This window comes from Microcaecilia unicolor, chromosome 6 (assembly GCF_901765095.1).
Source record: "Microcaecilia unicolor chromosome 6, aMicUni1.1, whole genome shotgun sequence".
NCBI lineage: Eukaryota > Metazoa > Chordata > Amphibia > Gymnophiona > Siphonopidae > Microcaecilia > Microcaecilia unicolor.
The window spans coordinates 243854279-243880352 of record NC_044036.1 but is presented as its reverse complement, the minus strand read 5'-3'; the positions used below and the strand labels follow the sequence as shown (position 1 = coordinate 243880352).

The following is a 26074-nucleotide window of genomic DNA, read 5'->3' as shown; positions in this document are numbered from 1 at the left end:
AGGAAATCTCGCACCCATACCAACTTCATTCATTGCAAATTCATGCTATCCTCCTTCCAGTCCTCACTATTCCTTGCCAAACAGGACTATTACACCCAATTAACTAATTCCCTCAGCTCCAACCCTCGTCATCTCTTCGCCACCCTTAACTCCCTCCTCAAACTGCCCTCTGCTCCAAACCCCCCCTCACTCTCTCCTCAATCACTGGCTGACTACTTCCGCGATAAGGTACAGAAGATCAACCTCAAATTCACTACCAAACCACCTCCTCCTCCTCACCCTTTAACCCACTCTCTCAACCAACCAACCCAGGCCTCCTTCTCCTTTTTTCCTAATATCACCGAAGAGGAAACCACCCACCTTCTTTCCTCCTTGAAATGCACCTCCTGTTCCTCTGACCCCATCCCCACCAACTTACTTAACACCATCTCTCCTACTGTCACCCCCTCCATCTGTCATATCCTCTACCTCTCTCTCTCCACTGCAACTGTCCCTGACACCTTCAAGCATGCTGTAGTCACACCACTCCTCAAAAAACCATCACTAGACCCTACCTGTCCCTCCAACTACCGCCCCATCTCCCTCCTACCCTTCCTCTCCAAAATACTTGAATGCTCCGTTCACAGCTGCTGCCTTGATTTTCTCTCCTCTCATGCCATCCTCGATCCGCTTCAATCCGGTTTTCGCCCTCTACACTCGACAGAAACGGCACTCACTAAAGTCTGTAATGACCTGTTCCTTGCCAAATCCAAAGGTCACTACTCCATCCTCATCTTCCTCGACCTATCCGCCGCTTTTGACACTGTCAATCATAATTTACTTCTTGCCGCACTGTCCTCATTTGGGTTCCAGGGCTCTGTCCTCTCCTGGTTCTCCTCTTATCTCTCCCACCGTACCTTCAGAGTACATTCTCATGGATCTTCCTCCACCCCCATCCCGCTCTCTGTTGGAGTTCCTCAGGGATCTGTCCTTGGACCCCTTCTTTTTTCAATCTACACCTCTTCCCTGGGCTCAATGATCTTATCTCATGGTTTCCAATATCATCTCTATGCTGAGGACACCCAGCTTTATCTCTCCACACCAGACATCACTGGGGAAATCCAGGCCAAAATATCGGCCTGCTTATCCGACATTGCTGCCTGGATGTCCAACCGCCACCTGAAACTGAACATGGCCAAGACAGAGCTTATTGTCTTTCCACCCAAACCCACTTCTCCTCTCCCTCCACTCTCTATCTCAGTCGATGGCACCCTCATCCTCCCCGTCTCATCTGCCCGCAGCCTCGGAGTCATCTTCGACTCCTCCCTCTCCTTTTCTGCGCATATCCAGCAGATAGCCAAAACCTGTCGCTTCTTTCTCTATAACATCAGCAAAATTCGCCCTTTCCTCTCTGAGCACACCACCCGAACTCTCATCCACTCTCTCATTACCTCTCGCCTTGACTACTGCAACCTACTTCTCGCTGGCCTCCCACTTAGCCAACTATCCCCCCTTCAATCCGTTCAGAACTCTGCTGCACGTCTTATCTTCCGCCTGGACCGATACACTCATATCACCCCTCTCCTTAAGTAACTTCACTGGCTTCCGATCAGGTATCGCATACAGTTCAAGCTTCTCCTACTAACCTACAAATGCACTCAATCTGCAGCCCCTCATTACCTCTCTACCCTTATCTCCCCTTATGCTCCTACCCGAAACCTCCACTCACAGGACAAATCCCTCCTCTCAGTACCCTTCTCCACCACCGCCAATTCCAGGCTCCGCCCTTTCTGCCTCACCTCTCCCTACGCTTGGAATAAACTTCCTGAGCCCATCTGCCCATCTTCAAATCGTTGCTCAAAGCCCACCTCTTCAATGTCGCCTTCGGCACCTAACCATTATACTTCTATTCAGGAAGTCTAGACAGCCCAAATTTATTTGACTGCACATTTTGTCCATTAGATTGTAAGCTCCTTTGAGCAGGGACTGTCCTTCTTTGTTAAACTGTACAGCGCTGCGTAACCCTAGTAGCGCTTTAGAAGTGTTAAGTAGTAGTAGTAGTAGTAGTATCTCCCCTAACCTGAACTTGCATTGAGAGAGAGAAATTTTCAGATGGCCAGTGCTCATGGCTAAAATGCATTTTATCTCTCTGAATGACTTTGAAAATTGCCCTCAGAATATTTGGTGCACCATAGAAAATAGGGAAACCTCCTTTATTCCATCTGATCATGTATTTGGAGGTTACTTCACTTGCCATGTTCCCTTCTGTTTCAGGTGATGAAGATGATGGGTTTAAACAATGCGGTGCACTGGGTCGCCTGGTTTATCACGGGGTTTGTCCAACTCTCCATCTCCGTCACTGCTCTCACTGCCATCCTGAAGTACGGCAAGGTCTTGATGCACAGTGACGTCTTCATCATATGGCTCTTCCTCTCCATATATGCAGTGGCCACCATCATGTTCTGGTAATTTGCAGATACGGCGAATGCTTTCCATGGCTTTAGGATGGATAGGAGGACACTGGGAACATTAATGACATCTGTTTCCTAGCTGGTGGAGACTGCATTAGGAAACCCAGGCTATGCATGTCATCCCTGCTTATACTCCCCAGGCTGGAGAAAGTGCTAAGTGTCCCATGCTTTGAATGTACTTCCTGAGTCTATAAACTGTGCTAGTTCTGGCTGTGTGTATACCCCAAGATAGATGGTGTTAAAAGTCCCATGCTTTGCATATACTTCTTGCAGACCCAAGACTGCTGTAGGAGTCCTGGTCTTTAAATGTATTCCCCACAGGCTGGAGGACAATGCTAAGAGTGGTGTTTTCTTGATTTAAGTTGCTCACACTGCTATATGCCCTTTTCAATCAGGTAAAACAGAGCACTTCCATAATAGAGCTTTGCTAGATGATGAAGGTCCTTCCACTGACTTCTGATATGCTTAGGAGAACACACAATCATTCAGATGTAATAGGTTTTAGAAAGTGTTTCCCAACATAAATAGACTTTCTGAAAACTTTCCTAAAAGCCCACATATTTCTTCCATGTAAGTGCATTAGTGCATAACTACATAAGGTACAGAGAAGGGCGACGAAAATGATAAAGGGAATGGGACGACTTCCTTATGAGGAAAGGCTGAAGTGACTAGGGCTCTTCAGCTTGGAGAAAAGACGGCTGAGGGGCGATATGATGGAGGTCTATAAAATAATGAGTGGTGTAGAACGGGTAGACGTGAATCGTTTGTTTACTGTTTCCAAAAATGCTAGGACTAGGGGGCATGTGATGAAGCTACAAAGTAGTAAATTTAAAACGAATTGGGGAAAACTCTGGAATTCATTGCCAGAGAATGTGGTAAATGCAGTTAGCTTAGCGGGGTTTAAAAAAGGTGTGGATGGCTTCCTAAAGGAAAAGTCCATAGACCATTATTAAAATGACTTGGGGAAAATCCACTGCTTATTTCTGGGATAAGCAGCATAAAATGTATTGAACTTTTTTGGGATCTTGCCAGGTATTTGTGACCTGGATTGGCCACTGTTGGAAACAGGATGCTGGGCTTGATGGACCTTTGGTCTGTCCCAGTGTGGCAATACTTACGTAGTTATGCACTAATGCACTTACATGCTATTTTATAGACTAGTGTGTCGTGAACATATGTGTATAAGCTTGAATTATCTTGGCTCCATGTGTGTGTAACTAAGCGTGCACAATTATAGCATTGCCCTTCATGTGTGAAAAGTATACATGGACATGCACCAGTTTCTATCATTTTGGGTTTGAATTGAAAACAGATTATGAAGCACTCCTGTATGACTGCTATGCAGTGGCGTTCCTAGGGGGGCTGACACCCGGGGCGGATTGCCGATGCGCCCCGCCCCCCAGGTGCAGCGCCCCCCCCAGAACAGCGCGACGCCCCCCCCCCGGCGAAAGAGCCCCCCCCCCCGGCGAAAGAACCCCCCCCCCCCGGGTGCACGCCGCTGGGGGGGGGGGGTGCCGCACGCCTGCCGGCTTTTCGTTTTCATGCTCCCTCTACCCCGGAACAGGAAGTAACCTGTTCCGGGGCAAAGGGAGCATGAAAACGAAGAGCCGACAGGCGCGTGGCACCCCCCCAGTGGCGTGCACCCGGGGCGGAGCGCCCCCCCCTTGGTACGCCACTGCTGCTATGCTAGTTTTGAAATGCAGAACTTTTGTGATTTCTTCCCCAGCATCTCTATAAGTGCTAGCAAACTATACTTGTTTCTTTCATGGCCATTCCAGTATGAAATAATTTCTTTTTCCTGTCTTTCCCCTGCTTTCCTTACCTTGCTGCTGTTATCTTCTACCACTCCTTCCCACTTTTCCCTTCTGCAGTTTCCTGGTGTCTGTGCTCTACTCTAAAGCAAAACTAGCCTCAGCGTGTGGGGGAATCATATATTTCCTCAGTTATGTTCCGTACATGTACGTCGCTATCCGGGAAGAAGTGGCACATGACAAAATCACAGCCTTTGAGAAGTGCATTGCAGTGAGTATCTTTGTTCTCATTCACTGTTTGGCTATATTGTAGATTTCTTTTTGTAAGCTTAGTGGGATTTATTGTTTGCCTTTCTACTGGATGCTTAAGGAGGAATTATAGGGAATTGAGTAAATGATGTAGTAATTAATGAAGATCAAAGTAAATAAAACAAGATAATGGATAGTTAAAATCATAACCAGTAACATAAAACATCAAACAATACAAACATGTTAAAATATACATACATTTGACACAAGTAGAATTAAAATATTTCATTTATGCATTGAGGTCATCTTCTTCACTCCAGCTAGAGGGTCCAGTGACAATGCCATTTCTAAAGTACTGTTTGGGAGTAATTCTATAGGGAGCTGCACATAGGCATCTAGAATAACAGACTTGGGAGGCTGAGACTCCCCAGCCCCAACCATGACTTCCCCACCTTCCTCCTACTGCTATATCCATCACTGCTGCAGCTTCTTGAAACTATCAGCAGCAGCAAAACATTTTTTTGAAAACATGCATGAGGCCATGGTCTCTGTGTTTGTTGCTGCTGGTTCTATCAGTCCCACCTCCTTTGTGGAGTTTCTGAAGGGGTAGGACCAGCAGAGCCAGCAGCAGTGCGCATGGAGGCTGTGGCTCTGGTCTTGCTTTACATTTTATTGCCGCTGCTACTTCTCCTGCTGGTCCTGGGAAGCAGCAAGCTGGGGTACTGGGGAAGTAGGGAAGTGCCGGGGATCAGGAGGGAACAGAAAATGCTGGGAGTGAATAGGGGAAGGGAGAGATGAGATGTTGGATGGAAGGGGGAGATGCTAGATGAAATGGGGAGAAAAAGAAGATGCAGAATTGAAGGGGGAAACAGAGAAAGGGAAGGTGTTGGATCGAAGCAGAGAGAGATAGAGGGGGAGATGCTGGATGGAAGGGGAGAAAGAGAAAGAAAATGCTAGATAGAGGGGGAGAGAGGGGAGATGTTGGATGGAAGGATGAGAAGAGATACTAGATGGAAAGGGGAACAGAGGAGATGCTGAATGGAAGGGGAGAGCTAGAGAAAGATAGGGGCTGGATGGAAGGAGGAAGGAAGACAGCAGATATGCTGGATAAAAGGAGAAAAGAGGATATGCTGGATAGAATAGGGCAGATGATAGATGGAAGGGGAGAGAAAGAACAGAGTTAATGAAAGACTGGGAATAAGAAGAAAAGATATGGAAAGATGTAGGTGCATGGAGTAAAAAGAGGAATACTGAAGACTGGATAATAATATTGAAATAAATCTGTACAGAGAGGCAGAAGACTAAATAGAAGAAAGCTGTAAGGAAAATATCAAGTTGGAGATGGATGTTGTGGAGGAAGTGAAGAAGACAGGAGGAGAGGGGAAAATGACAAATGGACAGGAAATCCTGGCAAGAGATTTAAGAAAGACAAAGGAAAGCAGAAACCAGAGACTAGGACTAACGATTAGAAAAATTAAGTGGCCATACAACAAAGGTAGAAAAAAGAAATTTAGGGTCAATTTTCGGCTGGTGGTGCTTACCATTTTGCTGACTGCCACCAGCTTTATGCCCAGAAATTCAATGCCAGGCAATGCCTGGGCTCTGGTATTGAATTCCCAGGTTTATGGAGCCGGCTAAACCACAACTGGTTGTTCGATTTTCAGCACTTAACCGGCTGACTCTGCCCCGAACAACCCCCAAAATAGTTGGTTTTGAGTTAGGTGCAAGCTGAACATTTTCAGCAGCACTAACTGGTTAAGTGCCACTGAACATGAGCAATTAGCCTCAAAACAATTTAATTGCCTAGGAGCCATTTCTGCTCGGTGAAATTGCTTTGAATATTGACCCCTGTATTTTTAATTTAGATTAAGTAGTGTGGTAGCTGTGTTTGTCCACCTTAAAGGTTAATAAATACAACCAAAAATGAAAAATAAGGTGATAACCTTTTTAGTGGAATACATTTTTCCTTGTCCATATCAGAGAAATCCAGAGCAATTGGGTTGCGTACAATGACAATCAGAAGGAGACAGAGATCAAAGTAGTTCATTGTGATTTGCCCCATTAGGGCACCATGAGGATAGAATCCTCAGCATCCTAAATATTCTTTGTGGCTACCTGTAATTTTCAGTGACTTCTTTCCTCCTCTGCTTCTATGCTACATTTCTTCCTGATACTCTTATCGTTACTGGATTGAGGCAGGTTCATCTGTATAACAGGAGCTCTTATGTTACTGTCTAAATATTTCAGCTGAGTTGCAGCCTGGGCGTGTTACACTTTAAAGTGAGGCATATTTTCAAAGCACTTAGCCTTCCAAAGTTCCATAGGTTTCTATGGAACTTTGGAAGGCTAAGTGCTTTGAAAATATCCAAACCGCGGAGGCAGAGAAAAGGGTTTCAGACTTAGAAGACGCATGGCAGCTGGGAACCGGAGTTCTCCTGTTTAAAAGAAAAGTTTGCTAACCAAGCAGAGAAGCTGGATGAGCTAGAAAACAGGGCCAGGCGCAGTAACCTCAGATTGGTGGGCCTCCCCGAAAACATTCCAGACAAGAATCTGGGTTCTATACTTGAGGAATGGCTCCCAAAAGAGTTCGCATTGTCAGATAGCAGAGGACCCTTTTGCATCGAAAGAGCACATAGGATCGGGAGGCTGCAGCAGAACAGTCAGCAACCCAGAGTAGTCATCATCAAAGTGCACAATTACATCCACAAGGAAGAGATCTTGCAGGGGTATCGGCTGAAAAGAGAGTCCCTGGCATTTGTGGGGGCTCAGGTTCGAATATTCCAAGATTATTCGGCCAGTGTTCAGGAGAGGAGGCGGAAATTTCACCCGATTTGTGCAACTCTGGTGGAAAAGAGCATACGGTTCATATTGTTATACCCGGCCACACTAAAGGTACAGCACGAGGGGAAATGGATTCCCTTCACATCTGATCAGCTGGCACTGCAGTTCATCAACCGAGAACTGAAGGGGTCTGAGACTCCTACTTGACATTTCATCACATATTTTCCTATTTGATAGGGATGGATGTTTCCAAGAAATGTTGCTGTTTGGGCCTAACTTTGCCTTGTGGACTCTGAACTATGGAGGTCATGTAATTCTATATACAGGTATATGGTGTTGGGAGGCGAGGGGTGTGGGGATGAGCGAGGATCTCTGCACGTAGTCATTCTGCCTTGATGGGGGTTGTCCTGTTGAGGATAGTCGGGGTTACGGGGGCTGGGTTGGGGGGGAGGGTTAGGGGAAGGTCGGCGGAAGGGAGGGGGGTTGTAAAATTGTATGGTATGTGGGTTTTGTGTGGATCAGCGTTTTGGGCTTGCAGAGTGTTTGGTGTGTAGAGAATACTGTTGAAGTCCCGGGGGTAGGGCTGGGTCCCTGGGGCTGGAATAGTAAGGGGCATTTGGTTTTTCAGGGGTTCTGGGGGACTGTCCACCTATAAATTAATTTCTTGGAACGTGGGAGGGATTGCCTCCCCGATCAAGCGACAAAAGATTTTGTCTCATTTGAGGTGTTTACAAGCAGATATTGTGTGTTTACAAGAAACTAGATTATCGATATAGAGCATAGTAAATTAAAGCGGACTTGGGTGGGCCAGGTTAATTTTGCATCCTCTGGGGCTCGAAGGGGTGGCATGGCAATATTGTTTCACAAAAAGCTGGCCCATTCTTTGGAGGTCCTTTTCCGAGACCCGATGGGCCGTTTCTTACTGCTCAAGTTGTGGTTACAGGGGCGCGGTGTACCTACTATCTGTTTATACCCCTACACCTTTTGATAAAACATTTTTCCCGAATTACTGAATTCCCTGCTACCATATCAAGGGGCCAACCTAATCATTGCAGGAGACATGAATACCCTTATGGATCCTGAGGTGGGACTGTACGGGGGCTAGGAGCAGTGGGATCCCCGGTGGACCAGACAAGGGAATATTGAGTGCTTTTTCTGCTTCCTTGGTGTTAGTGGATGCCTGGAGGCTCCTGCACCTGGGAGAGAGGGACTTTTCCCATAGATCCCGTGCTCATGAGACTTGGGCTCGGTTAGACTATATCTTGGTGTCTACTTTCCTTTTCCCCTGGGTCACGGGCGCTCAGGTGGAGCAGGTGTTGGTGTCGGACCATGCCCCGGTATGGATAGAAGTAGAGGCTCCGAGTTGGCTTCGCGCGACACAGAGCTGGAGGTTCCCAAGTTATTTGACCAAGGATCCTGATTTCCTGGAGTTTTTACGAGATAAATGGGAGGCTTATGTGGCTCATAACGCTCAGCACCGTCCAAATCCTCAACTTTTTTGGTGCACCGCGAAGGCAGTGTTGCACGGGGAGATAATTTCTTATGTAGTATCAAGGCGTAAAAGGGTAGCGGCTAGCATTCTGAATTTGCAACGGAGCTTGCGCAGGGCTAAGCGTATCTATTTGAACTCTCCCTCTAAGTCTAATAGGGAGGTGCAAGTGTCTGTTAACTCCCTACTACATGAGCAGATGCAACGCCAGGTGATGTATCAGAAATATCGGTTTCATCGTTTTGGGAATCGGTCGGGGGGGTCTCTTGGCTAGGCTGGTGACATCACGGGAGGGGAACTGCACTATCATGGCGTTGCGAGATAGCCTTGGGAAGGTCACAAATCATCCTGATGCTGTGATACAAATTTTGCAGGATCATTATCATAAGTTATATAGTACCAGGGAGGCACTGTCTCGGGCAGTTGTAGATGATTTTTTGGTCCGGGCGGGGATGCCAAGACTAACTGAGTCAGTGATTGAGGAGCTCGGGTCTCCATTGCAGTTTAAAGAGCTACAGCAAGTGATTAAGAGGTTGAAATCTCATTCTGCACCTGGAACGGATGGGTTTTCGGGAGAGTTCTATAAGATCATTCAATTTTCCCTGGGAGGGGATCTGTTTGAATATCACAAATCGGTCATTCAGGGGGGTCAGTTTCCGGTTCACGAGAACATTGCTTTGCTATCTCTCCTACTCAAACCTGGTAAACCAATGGAAGACCCTGAGTCGTATCGCCCTATTTCTCTGATCAATGTACACATCAAAATTCTGGTGAAGATACTGAATAACAGGCTATTACCACATATGGTGGACTTGATCAGCCCCTCTCAGGTGGGTTTCATTCCCAAACGACATTCTGTTTGGCATGTCAGGAGAATTCTCCTCTCACTGGCCCACAGCAGGTATAAGGGGGACTCTGCAATGTTAGTAAGCTTAGATGCGGCTAAAGCCTTTGACCAGGTGAACTGGAGTTATCTGTTTCAGGTGCTTGATTGGTTGGGCTTGCCAGAATGGGTTTTGATGGCGATACGGGCGCTCTACTTCTGGGATGGAAGCACAATTAACGGTTAATGGGTGCTGGTCAGGTAGATTTGAGGGGAACTCGGCAAGGGTATCCTCTATCCCCTTTCCTTTTTGATATCTCCCTAGAGCCTCTGATTCACTTATTGAATATTTCCCCTGGGGTACGGGGGGGTGGGGTTCGGTGGGATCTGAAGAGGTGGCGGCCTTGGCATACGCTGATGATATTATTCTTCTCCTTTCTGACCTGCAGGAATCTCTATGGAAGGCTTTAGAGGTCATGGATGAGTATGGGGCCGTTTTGGGTTTTTCCTTAAACTTGCAAAAATCATGTGCCCTTGCTTTGGACGACGACTTGGAGCATTCTTGGAGAGGCCAGTTTCCTCTCAGATGGGGAGCTTTAAAATATTTGGGTGTCTTTATCACTAGAGATTTATCTTCTTTGTACGCATCTAACGTGGGACCCCTACTTGAATTGATAAAACCTAAGCTCATGTTGTGGTGGGACTTGCCTTTATCACTATGGGGCCGGATTGCGCTGTTTAATATGATCCTGGTGCCCAAGTGGCTCTATGTGTTCCAGCAACTGCCACTATTTCTGTTAAGGAGTGATGAGAAGATTTTAGGGCGGCTAATACAATCTTATCTTTGGAGAGGTAGGCGGCCCAGACTTCCATTGGCTGTGTTAACTGCGCCGAGAGAGAGTTGAGGGATGGGATTGTTAAGTATCCGGTACCTCACGATCACGTGTTCGATGTGTCACGTAAATGATTGGTTCAGAGGGACATCTGAATTCTCCATAACATCGTTAGAGACCTCCCTTTTTCCCGAGGTTCACTTTAGTCAGCTACTTCATTCTAGCGGAAGGCTTCCACAGGACGCTTTTTGACGCCATCCACTACTAGCCTCGATGAGAGCCACTTGGCGCTGGTTATGCAGGAGACATCACATCTCAGCTAAGACCACCCCTTTGCTTTCTATCTGCCATAATCCTGCTTCCATATCATCAAGCTGATCAATCCATAGACTGGTGGGTTGTGTCCATCTACCAGCAGGTGGAGATAGAGAGCAAACTTTTGCCTCCCTATATGTGGTCATGTGCTGCCGGAAACTCCTCAGTATGTTCTCTATCTCAGCAGGTGGTGGTCACACACAGCAGCAGCTCTGGCTAGGCCTCCAAGCCTAATTTTTAGGTTTTGTTGAGTGCCTGGGGTTGAGGGCTCTTTTGAGCAAGTGCAAACCTGGTGGTGCCAGGTCCCTCCTTTTCTCCCCCCTCCCGCTGGCTCCGTTAAAAAAAAAAAAAAAAAAAAAAAAAAAATTTTAAACGTCCTTAAAGGCGTTTATTTCGACGTTTATTTAAACGTTCATTGCAGCTACTCACTGGGACACCAGTTCGTTACAGCTCGGAGCGGACAGCAGGTAATTTTTACCTTTTTATAGCGGGCAGGGGGTTCCCCGATTCTTCTCCTCGTGGCATATGGCGTCGGAGGGCGAGGGCGCAAAGGGTCGCTCCCCGGATCGCTTGAGCGCTTCTAGAGGGGATGCGGGGGTCTTACAGCCTGATTCGCCCTTGTTGGGTGACAGTTTCGTGACCGATGACTGTCCCGGTCCTTCCTCCGGCGTGGCGGTTTTTCCCGCCATAAACGCCCATCCCCCGCTCCTCGCCTCCGCCATCTTGGCCGGCCACGCGGCTCGGACGGCTTCTTCGTGGGCCGCCCTTGAGGTTGGAGACATTAATGCCATGAACGCCCTTAATTTGGGCGACGGCACAAAAGCGGCTAAAGTTAAGCGCCGTTCTTCCCGCGCGGCTCCTTCGCGGAGTGTTGCGCCGGACGCCATTTTGGATGCGCAGCATGTCTCTCCCCCGCTCTTGCGAGCGCCGGTTGAGGGTGCGTCTAGGGCTGTTGCCCAGGCTGCGGAAGTACACAGTCTGGGGGGTTTCTCCCCCGAGTTTGTTTTGCTGCTGCATCAGGCTTTCCTCATGCAAAACGCTGCCCCTGCTCCCTCGTCTGGTAAAGAGGTTGAGGTTCCCAGAGGTAAACGCCCTCGGGTTGATTCCCAGGCCTTGGAGGACTTTGTCTCCTCCGATGTAGATGAGGGCAGCGTGTCTGAGGTCTCCCAACGGTCCTTTGCGGATTCCTTGGAGGAGACGGATCCCCGCTCGGATGGAGCGGATGACCCCTCTGCAGCGCGGCTTTTTAGCCCAGAGGATTTGCCCAACCTGTTGTTACAGGCCATGGACACTTTGAAGATTTCCTCTCCGGAGGACGTCTCTCCCTCAGCCCCTGTTGGCTCTGCCATTATGCTGGGGACGAAGCGCCCGCCTAGAACCTTCCACGTGCATGATGCCATGCACACCTTAATTTCGGCTCAATGGGATGTCCCGGAAGCGAGCCTTAAAGTGGCTAGGGCTATGTCCCGCCTCTATCCTTTGGCTGTGAGTGAACGTGAGGCCTATCTGTGGCCTACCGTGGATTCTTTAATCACTGCGGTGACTAAGAAAACGGCGTTGCCGGTGGAAGGTGGCACGGCCCTAAAGGACGCCCAAGACAGAAGATTGGAGGCGGCCTTAAGGTCGTCCTTTGAGGCGGCTGCTTTAAGTTTGCAGGCCTCAGTTTGCGGCTCCTATGTGGCCAGGGCGTGCCTGACTATGGTGCAGCGGGCTTCCCCCTCGGATCATTCCTTGAGGGCTGATTGGCCGGCCCTGGAATCGGGCTTAGCCTATTTGGCAGACTTGCTGTATGATGTCTTGAGGGCCTCAGCTAAAGGCATGGCTCAGACAATCTCTGCGCGGCGGTGGCTTTGGCTGAAACATTGGTCTGCTGACCACGCCTCTAAATCCCGCCTGGCTAGATTGCCTTTTAAAGGCAAGCTGCTCTTTGGGGTCGAGCTGGACAAAATCGTGACCGATCTCGGCACGTCTAAGGGCAAGAAATTACCAGAGGTCAGGGCTCGGGCTAGTACTCGTCCCGGTACCTCCAGAGGACGGTTGCAGGAAGCCCGTCGGTACCGCCCGGGCAAGTCGGGTTCCTCTGCCCCCTCTTCCTTCAAGAGGAATTTCTCCCCCAAGCAGCATTCCTTTCGCAGAGACCGCCGTCCCGGAGGTGCTTCCTCCGGTCCTCCCCCAGGGTCTCGTACCCAATGACGGGGCCTTGGTCCACGCCCCAGTGCAGATTGGAGGACGGCTGTCCTCGTTTCTGGGCGAGTGGACCACAATAACTTCAGACGCGTGGGTGCTGGAAGTCATCAGAGACGGCTACAAGCTAGAGTTCTGCCGACCCTTAAAAGACGGGTTTGTACTCTCTCCCTGCAAGTCTCCGGTCAAAGCTGTGGCAGTGCAGCAGACCTTGGACAATCTGATCCGCCTGGGCGCGGTCGTTCCTGTGCCAGAAAGTCAGCTTGGCAAGGGACGTTACTCCATTTACTTTGTGGTACCAAAGAAAGGAGGTTCTGTCCGGCCTATCCTCGACCTCAAAGGGGTCAATCGGGCCTTGAAAGTGCGGCACTTTCGCATGGAGACTCTCCGCTCTGTTATAGCGGCAGTGAAGGCAGGAGAGTTCTTGTCTTCCTTGGACATCAAGGAAGCGTACCTGCATATTCCCTTCTGGCCTCCTCATCAACGCTTCCTGCGTTTTGCAGTCCTGGGACGACACTTCCAGTTCAGAGCCCTCCCATTCGGGTTGGCTACTGCTCCGCGGACCTTTTCCAAAGTAATGGTGGTCATTGCGGCCTTCCTACGAAAGGAAGGGATACAAGTCCATCCTTATCTGGATGACTGGTTGATCCGAGCCCCCTCTTATGCAGAGTGCGGCAAAGCTGTGGACCGGGTAGTTGCTCTTTTGAGCTCCCTGGGATGGATCATCAACTGGGAGAAGAGCCAGCTGCGCCCGACTCAGTCCCTGGAGTACCTGGGAGTTCGATTCGACACCCAAGTGGGCAGAGTGTTCCTGCCAGACAGTCGGATTGTCAAACTTCAGGCTCAGGTGGACCAGTTCCTGGGAGCCTCTCCGCTTCGGGCTTGGGACTATGTGCAGCTGTTGGGCTCTATGACGGCCACGATGGAAGTAGTGCCCTGGGCCAGGGCTCATATGAGACCACTTCAACACTCCTTGCTGCAGCGCTGGACTCCGATGTCGGAGGATTATGCTGTGCAACTTCCCTTGGACCCAGCAGTGCGCAAGGCGCTGAGCTGGTGGATGCAGACAGACAAATTGTCTGCGGGAATGCCTCTGGTGACCCCAGAGTGGATTGTCGTCACGACGGACGCCTCTTTGTCGGGCTGGGGAGCCCACTGCTTGGGAAGGACAGCGCAGGGGCTCTGGTCTCCTGCAGAGGCAAAGTGGTCTATCAACCTCCTGGAACTCAGAGCCATTCGGTTGGCGCTTTTGGAGTTCATCCCGGTACTGGTGTGGAAGCCTGTACGGGTCCTGTCGGACAATGCCACGGCTGTGGCCTATGTCAACCGCCAGGGAGGTACCAAGAGCGCCCCTCTAGCCAAGGAGGCTATGTATCTTTGCCAGTGGGCGGAAGCGAACCTGGAGCAGCTTTCAGCGGCCCACATTGCCGGAGTCATGAATGTCAAGGCGGACTTTCTCAGTCGCCATACCTTGGAGCCCGGAGAGTGGCAGCTATCTGCTCAGGCGTTCTTGGACATCACGAAGCGCTGGGGCCAGCCGAGCCTAGATCTGATGGCGTCATCGGCCAATTGCCAAGTGCCGCGCTTCTTCAGCAGAGGACGGGACCCTCGATCCCTGGGAGTAGATGCTCTTCTCCAACAGTGGCCGACACAAGAGCTCCTCTATGTGTTCCCGCCATGGCCCATGTTGGGCAGGGTGCTAGACCGGGTGGCAAAGCATCCCGGCAGGGTAATCCTGGTGGGTCCGGATTGGCCCAGGCGTCCCTGGTATGCGGACTTGATCAGGCTCTCAGTGGACGATCCTCTGCGACTGCCAGTGGAACAGGGCCTGTTACATCAGGGTCCCGTGGTGATGGAGGATCCCTCCCCCTTTGGTCTTACGGCCTGGCTATTGAGCGGCAGCGTCTGAGAAAGAAGGGCTTCTCAGACAAGGTCATCGCCACTATGCTGAGAGCGAGGAAGCGCTCTACTTCTACTGCTTACGCCAGGGTTTGGCATATCTTTGCAGCGTGGTGTGAAGCAGGCTCTCTTTCTCCCTTCACTGCTCCAATTTCTTCAGTGTTGGCGTTCCTGCAAGAAGGTCTGGAGAAAGGCCTGTCGCTCAGTTCCCTTAAAGTCCAGGTAGCGGCTCTGGCTTGCTTCAGGGGCCGCCTGAAGGGTGCTTCCCTGGCTTCACAGCCAGATGTGGTGCGCTTTCTCAAGGGAGTTAATCACCTGCGCCCTCCTCTGCACTCAGTGGTGCCTGCGTGGAATCTCAACCTGGTGCTAAGAGCATTGCAGAAGCCGCCTTTTGAACCCTTGTCGAGGGCATCTCTGAAAGACCTGACGTTGAAAGCAGTCTTTTTGGTGGCTATCACTTCAGCCAGAAGAGTTTCCGAGCTCCAGGCGCTCTCATGTCGAGAGCCTTTTCTGCAGTTCACTGAGGCAGGAGTGACTATTCGCACAGTGCCTTCCTTTCTGCCCAAGATTGTTTCTCGCTTCCATGTGAATCAGCAGCTCTGTCTCCCTTCCTTTCGTAGGGAGGACTACCCAGAGGAGTACTCTGCTCTTAAATATCTGGATGTGAGACGAGTCATCATCAGATACTTGGAAGTGACCAATGATTTCCGGAAATCGGATCATCTGTTTGTCCTGTTTGCAGGTCCTCGTAAGGGTCTGCAGGCTGCTAAGCCTACAGTGGCAAGATGGGTCAAGGAAGCCATTGCAGCGGCTTATGTGGCCGCGGGGAAGGTGCCGCCTATCCAGCTGAAGGCTCACTCCACGAGAGCTCAGGCGGCCTCGATGGCAGAGGCCGGATCCGTCTCCTTGGAAGAGATATGCAAGGCGGCAACTTGGGCTTCGGCTCATACATTCTCCAAGCATTACCGGTTGACTGTGGCTGCACGGGCGGAGGCCCGGTTTGGAGCTTCAGTGTTGAGGTCAGGGATTTCTATGTCCCGCCCTGGGTGAGTACTGCTTCGGTACATCCCACCAGTCTATGGATTGATCAGCTTGATGATATGGAAGGTAAAATTATGTATAATCATACCTGATAATTTTCTTTCCATTAATCATAGCTGATCAATCCATAGCCCCTCCCAGATATCTGTACTGTTTTTATTCTGGTTGCATTTCAGGTTCAAGTTTAGTCTTCAGTTACTTCAGAAAGACTTCGTGTTCAAGTTCTTCCTTCACTTGGATTCTTCAAGAGTTGAGACGAGTTTGTGTTACAGTGAGCTGCTGCATTCCTCTCCCCTCCGTTTTACGGGGCTGGATTGAGATTTAAATTCTGCCGGCACTCCCTCCCGCTTCGTGCGGCTGTAGGGCAGCTTTGTACCCCTCCCGCTTCGGCGGTGTTAGGGTCAGTCAGCTCCTCCCGCGGTTGCGGTTGCAGGATAAGCCAGATCCCCCCGAATCGGCGGGTGTGGTGTCCCTCCCCCGCTCCGCAGGGATGAGCTGGACGGATTCCCCTCCCCCACTTGTGTGGGGATGAGCTGGGTTAATTCCCCTCCCCCGTTTCGGCGGTGGTGAGCTGGGCAGAGTGTCCCTTCGTGGGTGTAATTCTCTAAGTGCTGAGTCCTGCGGATGGAGCTTTGATATCGACATACTGAGGAGTTTCCGGCAGCACATGACCACATATAGGGAGGCAAAAGTTTGCTCTCTATCTCCACCTGCTGGTAGATGGACACAACCCACCAGTCTATGGATTGATCAGCTATGATTAATGGAAAGAAAATTATCAGGTATGATTATACATAATTTTACCTTTTTCTCCTGGTTGGGGTACTAGTGTGTTTGGCTTATGGGCAAAAAAGGGTATCATCTATCTAGTTCAAGTTGTTAATGAAGAGGGTCATATTAGACCACTAGTGGACCTACAAAAACAATATGGGATTCCTTCTGGGCAACATTTTGCTTACCTCCAACTACAACATTATATCTCTTCTCTGCTGTGGATGGACCTAACAGAAGATGTTTTAGATATCTTAATCGAGGGATATTCATTGGGCTCACAACAGTCGGTGCCGTTAAAATTTCACCATCAACAGCTGAAAGATACGGCGGCCGAGTTGGATTATGCTTGGCTGGCCTTGAGCTGGTCAAACGATCTTGGTTGTGTGGTTTCTTCGAAACTGTGTCAAGCATATATAAAAAACCTATATTCGCAACGGCTCTCGATTTTTCAAAGAGAAAAGTTATATCAGTTTTTACTGCGATTGCACATATCCCCGAGATGAGCTTTGCGGGCAAAAATTGGGGGGTGTGGGGCTTGTTTGAAATGTGGTAGTGGGATGGCTACCCTGGGGCATATGTTCTGGTCCTGCCCCTCTGTGAGCCATTTTTGGAGGGGAATATTAAGGGCGGTACAATCTATGTGGAATTGTTCACTGGTTTGGGACCCACTGCTCCTTTTTCAGTGCTATTCGTTTACCTCAGATCCTCCTGTGGGCCTTAAAGGATTTATTGGGGTGGCCATTTGGGGGGGGGGATTAACTCTATTTTGAAGTCTTGGCTTTCCCCTTCGGGCCCCTCCTTGCAAGTTTGAAGGGCTCAATTGTTACATCACATGAGGGTGGACAGATGAGGAGTCAAGCAATGGGATAGTGTTCCTAGATGGGAGCCACTTCGGGTTACTCTACCCCATAAAGGGAGAAGTTATATTTTGAACTGCTGATCCACGTGTGCGTTTCAGGGTGGGGCGGGGAGTAGGTGGTGGGGTGGGAGGGGTGGGGGTGGGCGAACTAGGTATTATAATAAGTAGAGACATATGACTCTGCCTTTGTAGAAGTTACGTTTATTTCGGAGAGTTCTAGGAATACTGTTTGCTTGAATTGTGTGCAATGAAGTTCTGTCATCAATTTGTTCTAATATAGTTGGGAAATCTCATCTTGTCGCATTTACAAAGGCATGAGCTCATATTTGGGGGCGGGGAGGGGGAGGGGGGAAATGTCAAAAAGTTTGGTGGTATACTTGTTTTCCGGTCATTATTCAGCTTGTATTGATTATCTTGGTTGCATCTAGAAACTACTGTTTGATAATTCTGTGGTTCCATCAATAAAAATTGTTGAAACATAAATGTATAGAGGTTTTCAAAAGAGATATTAAGAGAAGTAAAATAAATGAATTACAAAGAGATATGATGACTATAGAAGAGGTTCAATTTATCCATGGTCCAAACCTAAAATGGGTCTTTGCTGTAGTTTTTTTCAATAAAGAGCATTTGGACACTATCTGCGAGAGGTTCTTTCCTTTGGGTCTCCTCTACTGTTTTGCACTTGGTTGCTTCATCTGTGGAGGTTTTTTCTTCTGTTTGTGAATGAACTCAGTTCTAGGGCACCATAAAAATTTTACCTTTTTGACAGCTCGAAGGTGTCACCTCTATGGCAGCCCAGTTGTAACCACTGTGAGGCATCCTGGAAGTATTGCCTATATGGAGACCTGCAAGTTTTACTTCATTTTAGAGCTTGAGCTCATCTCCAGCTCTGTGCTCTGTAGATTTCAGTGGTCCATGGGAATGTTTTCTGTATTCCAGTTTATTGTATGGTCTGTATTGCAACCTGAAGGCTTGAAGTTCTCTACCGCCTGCTGTGGTAATTTTCAATCCTCTAAAACAATTACTCTATTGCAGCATTAGTATATGCAACAGGCTTACTGGAGAGTGCTGGGTGCCTATTTAACTTATCACTCTGGGTCTACGACCAGTAAATCTCATCGATGTCTGGTGGGAATGTTTTTCACTCTTCAGCTGTATAAGCAATTCCTTTTTCAGTGCATCTGTTTTCCCTGGTCAACTCAGTGTTCTTCTTACCCTGTTGAAGCGAGCCTTGCATATCTTCCATTCTGGGCAGTCCTACTTTAAAAAAAAAACCAACTAGTGTAAGTACCTTCAAGGAATATAGAAGGACATGTATTTTCCTTCCTTCTTCCTTCAAGTTCTTCTGAAGGCTCATCCGTTTAGATATATGGTATTTTGGGTTCTCCTGAAGAGGTTATGTGCAGATCAGAGGAGTAGCCTAGTGGTTAGTGCAGTGGACTGTGAACCAAGGGACCCTGGTTCAAGTCCCACTTCAACTCTTCATTGGGAAGAATAATCCAAATTATAGTTACCTGATACTAGGGTCCACTTTGGGAGTCAACACCCAAGAAAAAGAGCTAGGTGTCATTGTAGATAGTATGCTGAAATCTCCTGCTCAGTGTGCAGTGACAGCCAAAAAAGCAAGCAGGATGCTAGGAATTATTAGGAAAGGGATGGTAAATAAAGACCAAGAATATTATAATACCTCTGTATCACTCCATGGTGCAACCTCACCTTGGGTATTTCATTTAATTCTGGTCACCGTATCTCAAAAGAGATATAATGGAATTAGCAAAGGTTCAAAGAAGAGCGACCAAAATGATAAAGGCAATAGAACTCCTCTCATATAAGGAAACACTAAAAAGGTTAGGGCTCTTCAGCTTGGAAAAGAGATGGCTGAAGAGAGATATGATTGAGATTTACAAAATCCTGAGTGGTATAGAAGTGAATTGATTTTTTTTAGCATTTAATTTTTATTGAAAGAATAAGGTGGTGTACCATGCCAAATATAGAGAAAACTTGAGAACAATTACAAAAATACCAACCAAGTTTTTACCACAAGCCACTCACAAAAAATAGCCAGATAAGCGAATTTTGGCAACCCCACCTCATCCCAACCACCCCAGACTCTCCTCCCCAACAACCCATAAGGAAGCACTAGAAACACCAGGTGCCTGTTAACTCTTCAGGACACCTATGCAATAAAACCCCCTCCCCCCAAGCAAACCCCCTCACTCAAACCCCCCTCCCGCACCATTTTGACCAGCTGGTTGAGATTAGTCTATTCCTCTGCTGTAGGGTCATATCACCCAAGGTGCCTATCCATAAGTTTCTCCATGTCCTGACCATGGACAATTTCACAATCCAATTGTGGGGTGTAGGACCCTCTGGTTGCTTCCAATCAGCAGTTACACTTTTAGCAATTGTAAAACACATCCATTTCCGGTGTCGCTGCCATTTAGAACCCCTACGATTGTCCTGCCCCAAGAGACATCGCAGGGAAGTGTGGAAAAAAAAAACACAACTCAACACAGTCGAAAGGGCTTTAACAACCATGGCCACAAACTCTTGACATTGCACTCAAGTCCACCAGATGTGAAGAAAAGTGCCCCTCTGATGCTCGCATCTCCAACATTCTGTGGAACATAGCTTTTAACTTGACAGGCATATAATGCCATCTGGTCAGAACTTTTTATGGATTCTTCTTTAATAAAACACATATCGAACCTTTTTTTCATTTCCTTACATACCATTTTCCATTCACTCACACTCAATTCCATCCCCAAATCCCACTTGTGTTTATGAAAATCTATACCTCTAATAAAACGGTACAGTGCCGAAATGGATTTGCGTAATTTACCCAACGCCACCCACAAATTTTCAAAATATTCAGTGTCATCCAGGTCATCCTGCAACCAGCCCATTTGGGACATGTAGAGGGGCATAATCGAACGGGGATGACCATCTCTAAGGGTGTCCATCTCTAAGGACATTCCGGCGAAGGGGCGGGGAAACCCGTATTAATGAAACAAGATGGGCGTCCATCTTTCGTTTCGATAATACAGTCGAGGACGCCCAAATCTCAGCATTTAGGTCGACCTTAGAGATGGTCGACCTAAATGTTGAGATGGTTGACCTTAGAGATGGTCGACCCCGGTTTTTGGCCATAATGGAAACCGAGGACGCCCATCTCAAAAACGACAAAATCCAAGGCATTTGGTCATGGGAGGAGCCAGCATTTGTAGTGCACTGGTCCTCCTCACATGCCAGGATACCAACCGGGCACCCTAGGGGCCACTGCAGTGGACTTCAGAAATTGCTCCCAGGTGCATAGCTCCCTTACCTTGGGTGCTGAGCCCCCCAAACCCCCCTAAAACCCACTACCTACAACTGTACACCACTACCATAGCCCTTAGGGATAAAGAGGGGCACCTACATGTGGGTACAGTGGGTTTTGGGTGGGTTTTGGAGGGCTCACATTTACCACCACAAGTGTATCAGGTGGGGGGGGGGGGATGAGCCTGGGTCCACCTGCCTGAAGTGCACTGCACCCACTAAAAACTGCTCCAGGGACCTGCATACTGCTGTGATGGAGCTGAGTATGACATTTGAGGCTGGCATAGAGGCTGGAAAAAAATGTTTTTTAGTATTTTTGGGGGGTGGGAGAGGGTTAGTGACTACTGGGGGAGTAAGGGGAGGTCATCCCCGATTCCTTCCGGTGGTCATCTGGTCAGTTCGGGCACCTTTTCGAGGCTTGGTCGTGAAAAAAAAGGGACTAAGTAAAGTCGACCAAATGCTCGTGAGGAAAACCCTTCTTTTTTCCATTATCGGCTGAGGACGCCCATCTGTTAACCACGCCCCCGTCCCGCTTTCGGTACACTGCCACACACCCCCGTGAACTTTGGTCGTCCCCGTGACGGAAAGCAGTTGAGGACGCAAAAAATTGGCTTTCGATTATGCCAATTTGGGCGACCTCGGGAGAAGGACGCCCATCTCCCAATTTGTGTTGGAAGATGGGCGTCCTTCCCTTTCGAAAATAAGCCTGATAATGTTTAATTTGCAAATATGTGAAAAACTTGACTGGGCAACTCATAGGGCAGGAGATTACCCACATCCAGTAAATGACGAAAATGAGCCAACCCACCCTGCACCCACTGATTCAGACTCGCTTTCCCCTGACTCTCCTGAAATATTATGTGTGCCAGAGAGGAGGCCTGCCTGGAACCACAAATTTTAAGTTTTAGAAAGCTCCACAATTTCAGTAAATGCTGGACAAAGGGATGCATGGTAAACTGTTTATATACCTTTGGAGAGAGAGAGGCCTAAAGAGCTGCAGCCAAAGGCATGCTCCGCAGTGCCTGCTGTTCCATCAAAACCACAACCAATGCTGAGCCTGCCTCCCAGACTGAAATCAGTTGTAATTGACCGGCCCAGTAGTACCACAAAAAATTTGGAACCACCCTAACCACCCAGCTCAGCTGCCTGCCATAACACCTTCCTAGTCAATCTAGGATGCCCCCTTCCCCCAAATAAAGCTTGAAACCTCGGCTTGAAGACACAGTAAATCTGCCTTGGGCACTGCCAATGGCAGAGATTGAAAAAAAAAAAAAGCAAGCGGGGAAGCAAGTACATTTTGACTGCCACAATGTGGCCCCACCAGGACAACCAGCCACCTTGCTAGGAATGGAGATCGTGACACAACATGGTGAACAAGGGGATGAGTTCAAAGCAAAATGGTTGTGACAAATCTCTGGAAATCTAGATGCCAAGATAGCGAAAACTACATCCAGCCCATTTAAAAGGGAAGCTCTGTTGCAATAGAGTTTCATCTCCTGCAGAAGTAGTAATGCTCATCGATTCAGATTTATCATAATTAATTTTATAACCCGAAAGGTCACCATAAAATTTTAACTCCCAAAGTAAGACTGGTAAAATCAATCCCAGAGATTTCACATAAAACAATAGATCATCTGCAAAAAAAGACAGTTTATTCATTCTCACCCACCATCACCTCATTCACATCCTGCACCACATCCTCTGCGCCAATGGTTCAGTCAAAAGAGCAAACAACAGGGGAGAGAAAGTACACCCCTGACAAATTCCTCACTCAGTCTGGAATAGAGAGTTGCACGGGGACAGAAATCCAACCTGTCCCCACCCGTCCCCACTGGAATCCAACCCGTCCCCATTCATCCGCGTGGGGAATCTAACCCATCCCCGCCCATCCCCATGGGGAATCTTACCCGTCCCCGCAAGAATTTAACCTGTCCTCACCCACAAGAATTTAATGGTACATTAACAAAAATTCCTGTCAGCTCTCTCAGTCTCTGGGTTTGATCCGCAGCACTGCAGGCAAGGAAGGAACGGAAGTTGGAACACTCTGGTGCGCACATATAAGACTTCTCTGATTCATTGGCACTGTGTGCTAAGAGATCACCACATGCACGTGCCAGTAGGTCAGTGACATCTGATGCTCATGCTTATGTCAGAGCTGAGGTCTGCGCATCAGCCCAGAAGCAGAGAGGATTAATAGTAATAGTAAATGACAGCAGATAAAAACCGGATTGGTCCATCCAGTCTGCCCAATAGTCACAATCATTATCAATTCATGATTAAATCAACAATGAATGTGATATTATATACTTAATTATGTCTTTCTGAGGCGTTTCTGGGACATAGACCATAGAAGTCCGCCTGGCCCTATCCTTATGTTCCAACTGCTGGAGTTGCCCTCAAAGCCCACTCCAGCCTATTCATCTGTCCAGAACTGTCCTCATGTTCCAGCCACTAAAGTTGCTGTCTAAACCCTTTCCAGCCCATCCAAAACCAGATTGCCATATATGAGACACAGACCGTGCAGGTCTCCCGGTATCGGCCCTCGTTCATCACAGCCAGAGTCACCATGTAAGTGTCACGCAACACATCCACACACATGCAGCCATTTAAGTTTAGGTTTTTTATAACTTCCATTTTCTAAATAGAGATCCTCTGTGTTCATCCCATGTCTTTTTGAATTTCGTCACCATTTGTATCTCTACCACCTCCTTAATGGAGGCTTTCCACATCTGTGCTGTGAAAGCAATGAGGAGGAGGAGGAGACAGCACTCAAAGAACTTTGTACTCGGTAGGTGAGAGGCTGGCACAAGTGCAGCATACACTTCCATGGGAACCCCACAGGAACTGCTTCCGTCCCCGCAGGATCCCCGCAGGACTGCTTCCGTCCCTACGGGAATCCCGCAAACCCCGTTCCCGTGCAAGTCTCTAGTCTGGAAGGATTCAGAGTAGCTCCCAATATAACTACTTCTACTACTACTATTTAGCATTTCTATAGCACTACAAGGCGTACGCAGCGCTGCACAAACATAGAAGAAAGACAGTCCATGCTCAAAGAGCTTACAATCTAATAGACAAAAAAATAAATAAAGTAAGCAAATCAAATCAATTAATGTGTACAGGAAGGAGGAGAGGAGGGTAGGTGGAGGCGAGTGGTTACAAGTGGTTACGAGTCAAAAGCAATGTTAAAGAGGTGGGCTTTCAGTCTAGATTTAAAGGTGGCCAAGGATGGGGCAAGACGTAGGGGCTCAGGAAGTTTATTCCAGGCGTAGGGTGCAGCGAGACAGAAGGCGCGAAGTCTGGAGTTGGCAGTAGTGGAGAAGGGAACAGATAAGAAGGATTTATCCATGGAGCAGAGTGCACGGGAAGGGGTGTAGGGAAGGACGAGTATGGAAAGATACTGGGGAGCAGCAGAGTAAGTACATTTATAGGTTAGTAGAAGAAGTTTGAACAGGATGCGAAAACGGATAGGGAGCCAGTGAAGCGACTTGAGGAGAGGGGTAGTATGAGTAAAGCGACCCTGGCACAAGACGAGACGGGCAGCAGAGTTTTGAACCGACTGGAGAGGGGAGAGGTGACTAAGTGGGAGGCCAGCAAGAAGCAGATTGCAGTAGTCTAAATGAGAGGTGACAAGCGTGTGGACGAGGGTTTTGGTAGAGTGCTCGGAAAGAAAGGGGCGGATTTTACGGATGTTGTAAAGAAAGAAACGACAGGTCTTGGCGATCTGCTGGATATGAGCAGAGAAGGAGAGAGAAGAGTCAAAGATGACCCCAAGGTTTCGAGCTGAGGAGACAGGGAGAATGAGAGAGCCATCAACAGAAATAGAAAACGGGAGGAGTGGGGAGGTGGGTTTGGGGGGAAAAATGAGAAGCTCGGTTTTGGTCATGTTTAATTTCAGGTGGCGTTGAGACATCCAGACAGCAATGTCAGACAAGCACACTGAAACTTTGGTTTGGATGCAAGGTGAGATATCAGGGGTAGAAAGGTAGATTTGGGAGTCATCAGCATAGAGATGGTAGGAAAAGCCATGGGATGAGATTAATGAACCAAGAGAAGAAGTGTAGATAGAAAAGAGGAGGGGACCAAGAACAGAACCCTGAGGTACGCCGACAGGCAGAGGGATAGAAGTAGAAGTAACTGCATGATCCACCCCAACAACTTCAAACCAAACCCCATAGTACAGAGAATCTGCCACAGAAAGGGCCATGCCACTCTGTCAAACGCTGTTTCAGCATCAGTAACCCAAAAAGCCACTGGTTCACCTCACTGCTGAGAGCCCACAGTACGTTCAGCGTTCTCCTGTTGTTATCCGACACCTGACACCTAGGAAGAAAACCAGACTGATCCATATGAACCAACTGCGGGAGCATCCTGCCCAGTCTCTCAGCAAAAAACCTTTGCTAAGATCTTCATATCAAAGTTCAAGAGAGAAATCGGGCGATAGGAGCCACAATGAGCTGGATCGCTCCCGGGTTTCAACAAAATCATCACCCCCCACCTCCCACATACTGTCTGCCAAAACACCTCCCTGAAAACACCCATTACCCACTCGCAGGAGCAGAGGTCTAATGTCTCCTGCAAAAACTTTGTAAAATTTGGCAGAGAAGCCATCTAATCCAGGAGCCTTGTCCCCTTTAAGTACATAAGTAATGCCATACTGGGAAAAGACCAAGGGTCCATCGAGCCCAGCATCCTGTCCACAACAGCGGCCAATCCAGGCCAAGGGCACCTGGCAAGCTTCCCAAACGTACAAACATTCTATACATGTTATTCCTGGAATTTTGGAGTTTTCCAAGTCCGTTTAGTAGCGGTTTATGGACTTGTCCTTTAGGAAACCGTCCAACCCCTTTTTAAACTCTGCTAAGCTAACCGCCTTCACCACTTTCTCCGGCAACGAATTCCAGAGTTTAATTACACGTTGGGTGAAGAAACATTTTCTCCGATTTGTTTTAAATTTACTACACTGTAGTTTCATCGCATGCCCCCTAGTCCTAGTATTTTTGGAAAGCGTGAACAGACGCTTCACATCCACCTGTTCCACTCCACTCATTATTTTATATACCTCTATCATGTCTCCCCTCAGCCGTCTCTTCTCCAAGCTGAATAGCCCTAGCCTCCTTAATCTTTCTTCATAGGGAAGTCGTCCCATCCCCGCTATCATTTTAGTCGCCCTTCGTTGCACCTTTTCCAATTCTACTATATCTTTCTTGAGATGCGGCGACCAGAAATGAACACAATACTCAAGGTGCGGTCGCACCATGGAGCGATACAACGGCATTATAACATCCTCACACCTGTTTTCCATACCTTT

General features: G+C 48.3%; 1 protein-coding gene across 1 annotated transcript in view; it reads left to right on the top strand.

Annotated features, from left to right (window-relative positions):
- Positions 1–26074, top strand: part of ABCA2 (ATP binding cassette subfamily A member 2) — a 689232-nt gene that overhangs the window by 410357 nt on the left and 252801 nt on the right. Inside the window, exons 22-23 of the mRNA XM_030206813.1 lie at positions 2254–2444; positions 4322–4472. Of these exons, the coding sequence (XP_030062673.1) occupies positions 2254–2444; positions 4322–4472 (342 nt within the window). The remainder of the gene's footprint in view (positions 1–2253; positions 2445–4321; positions 4473–26074) is intronic.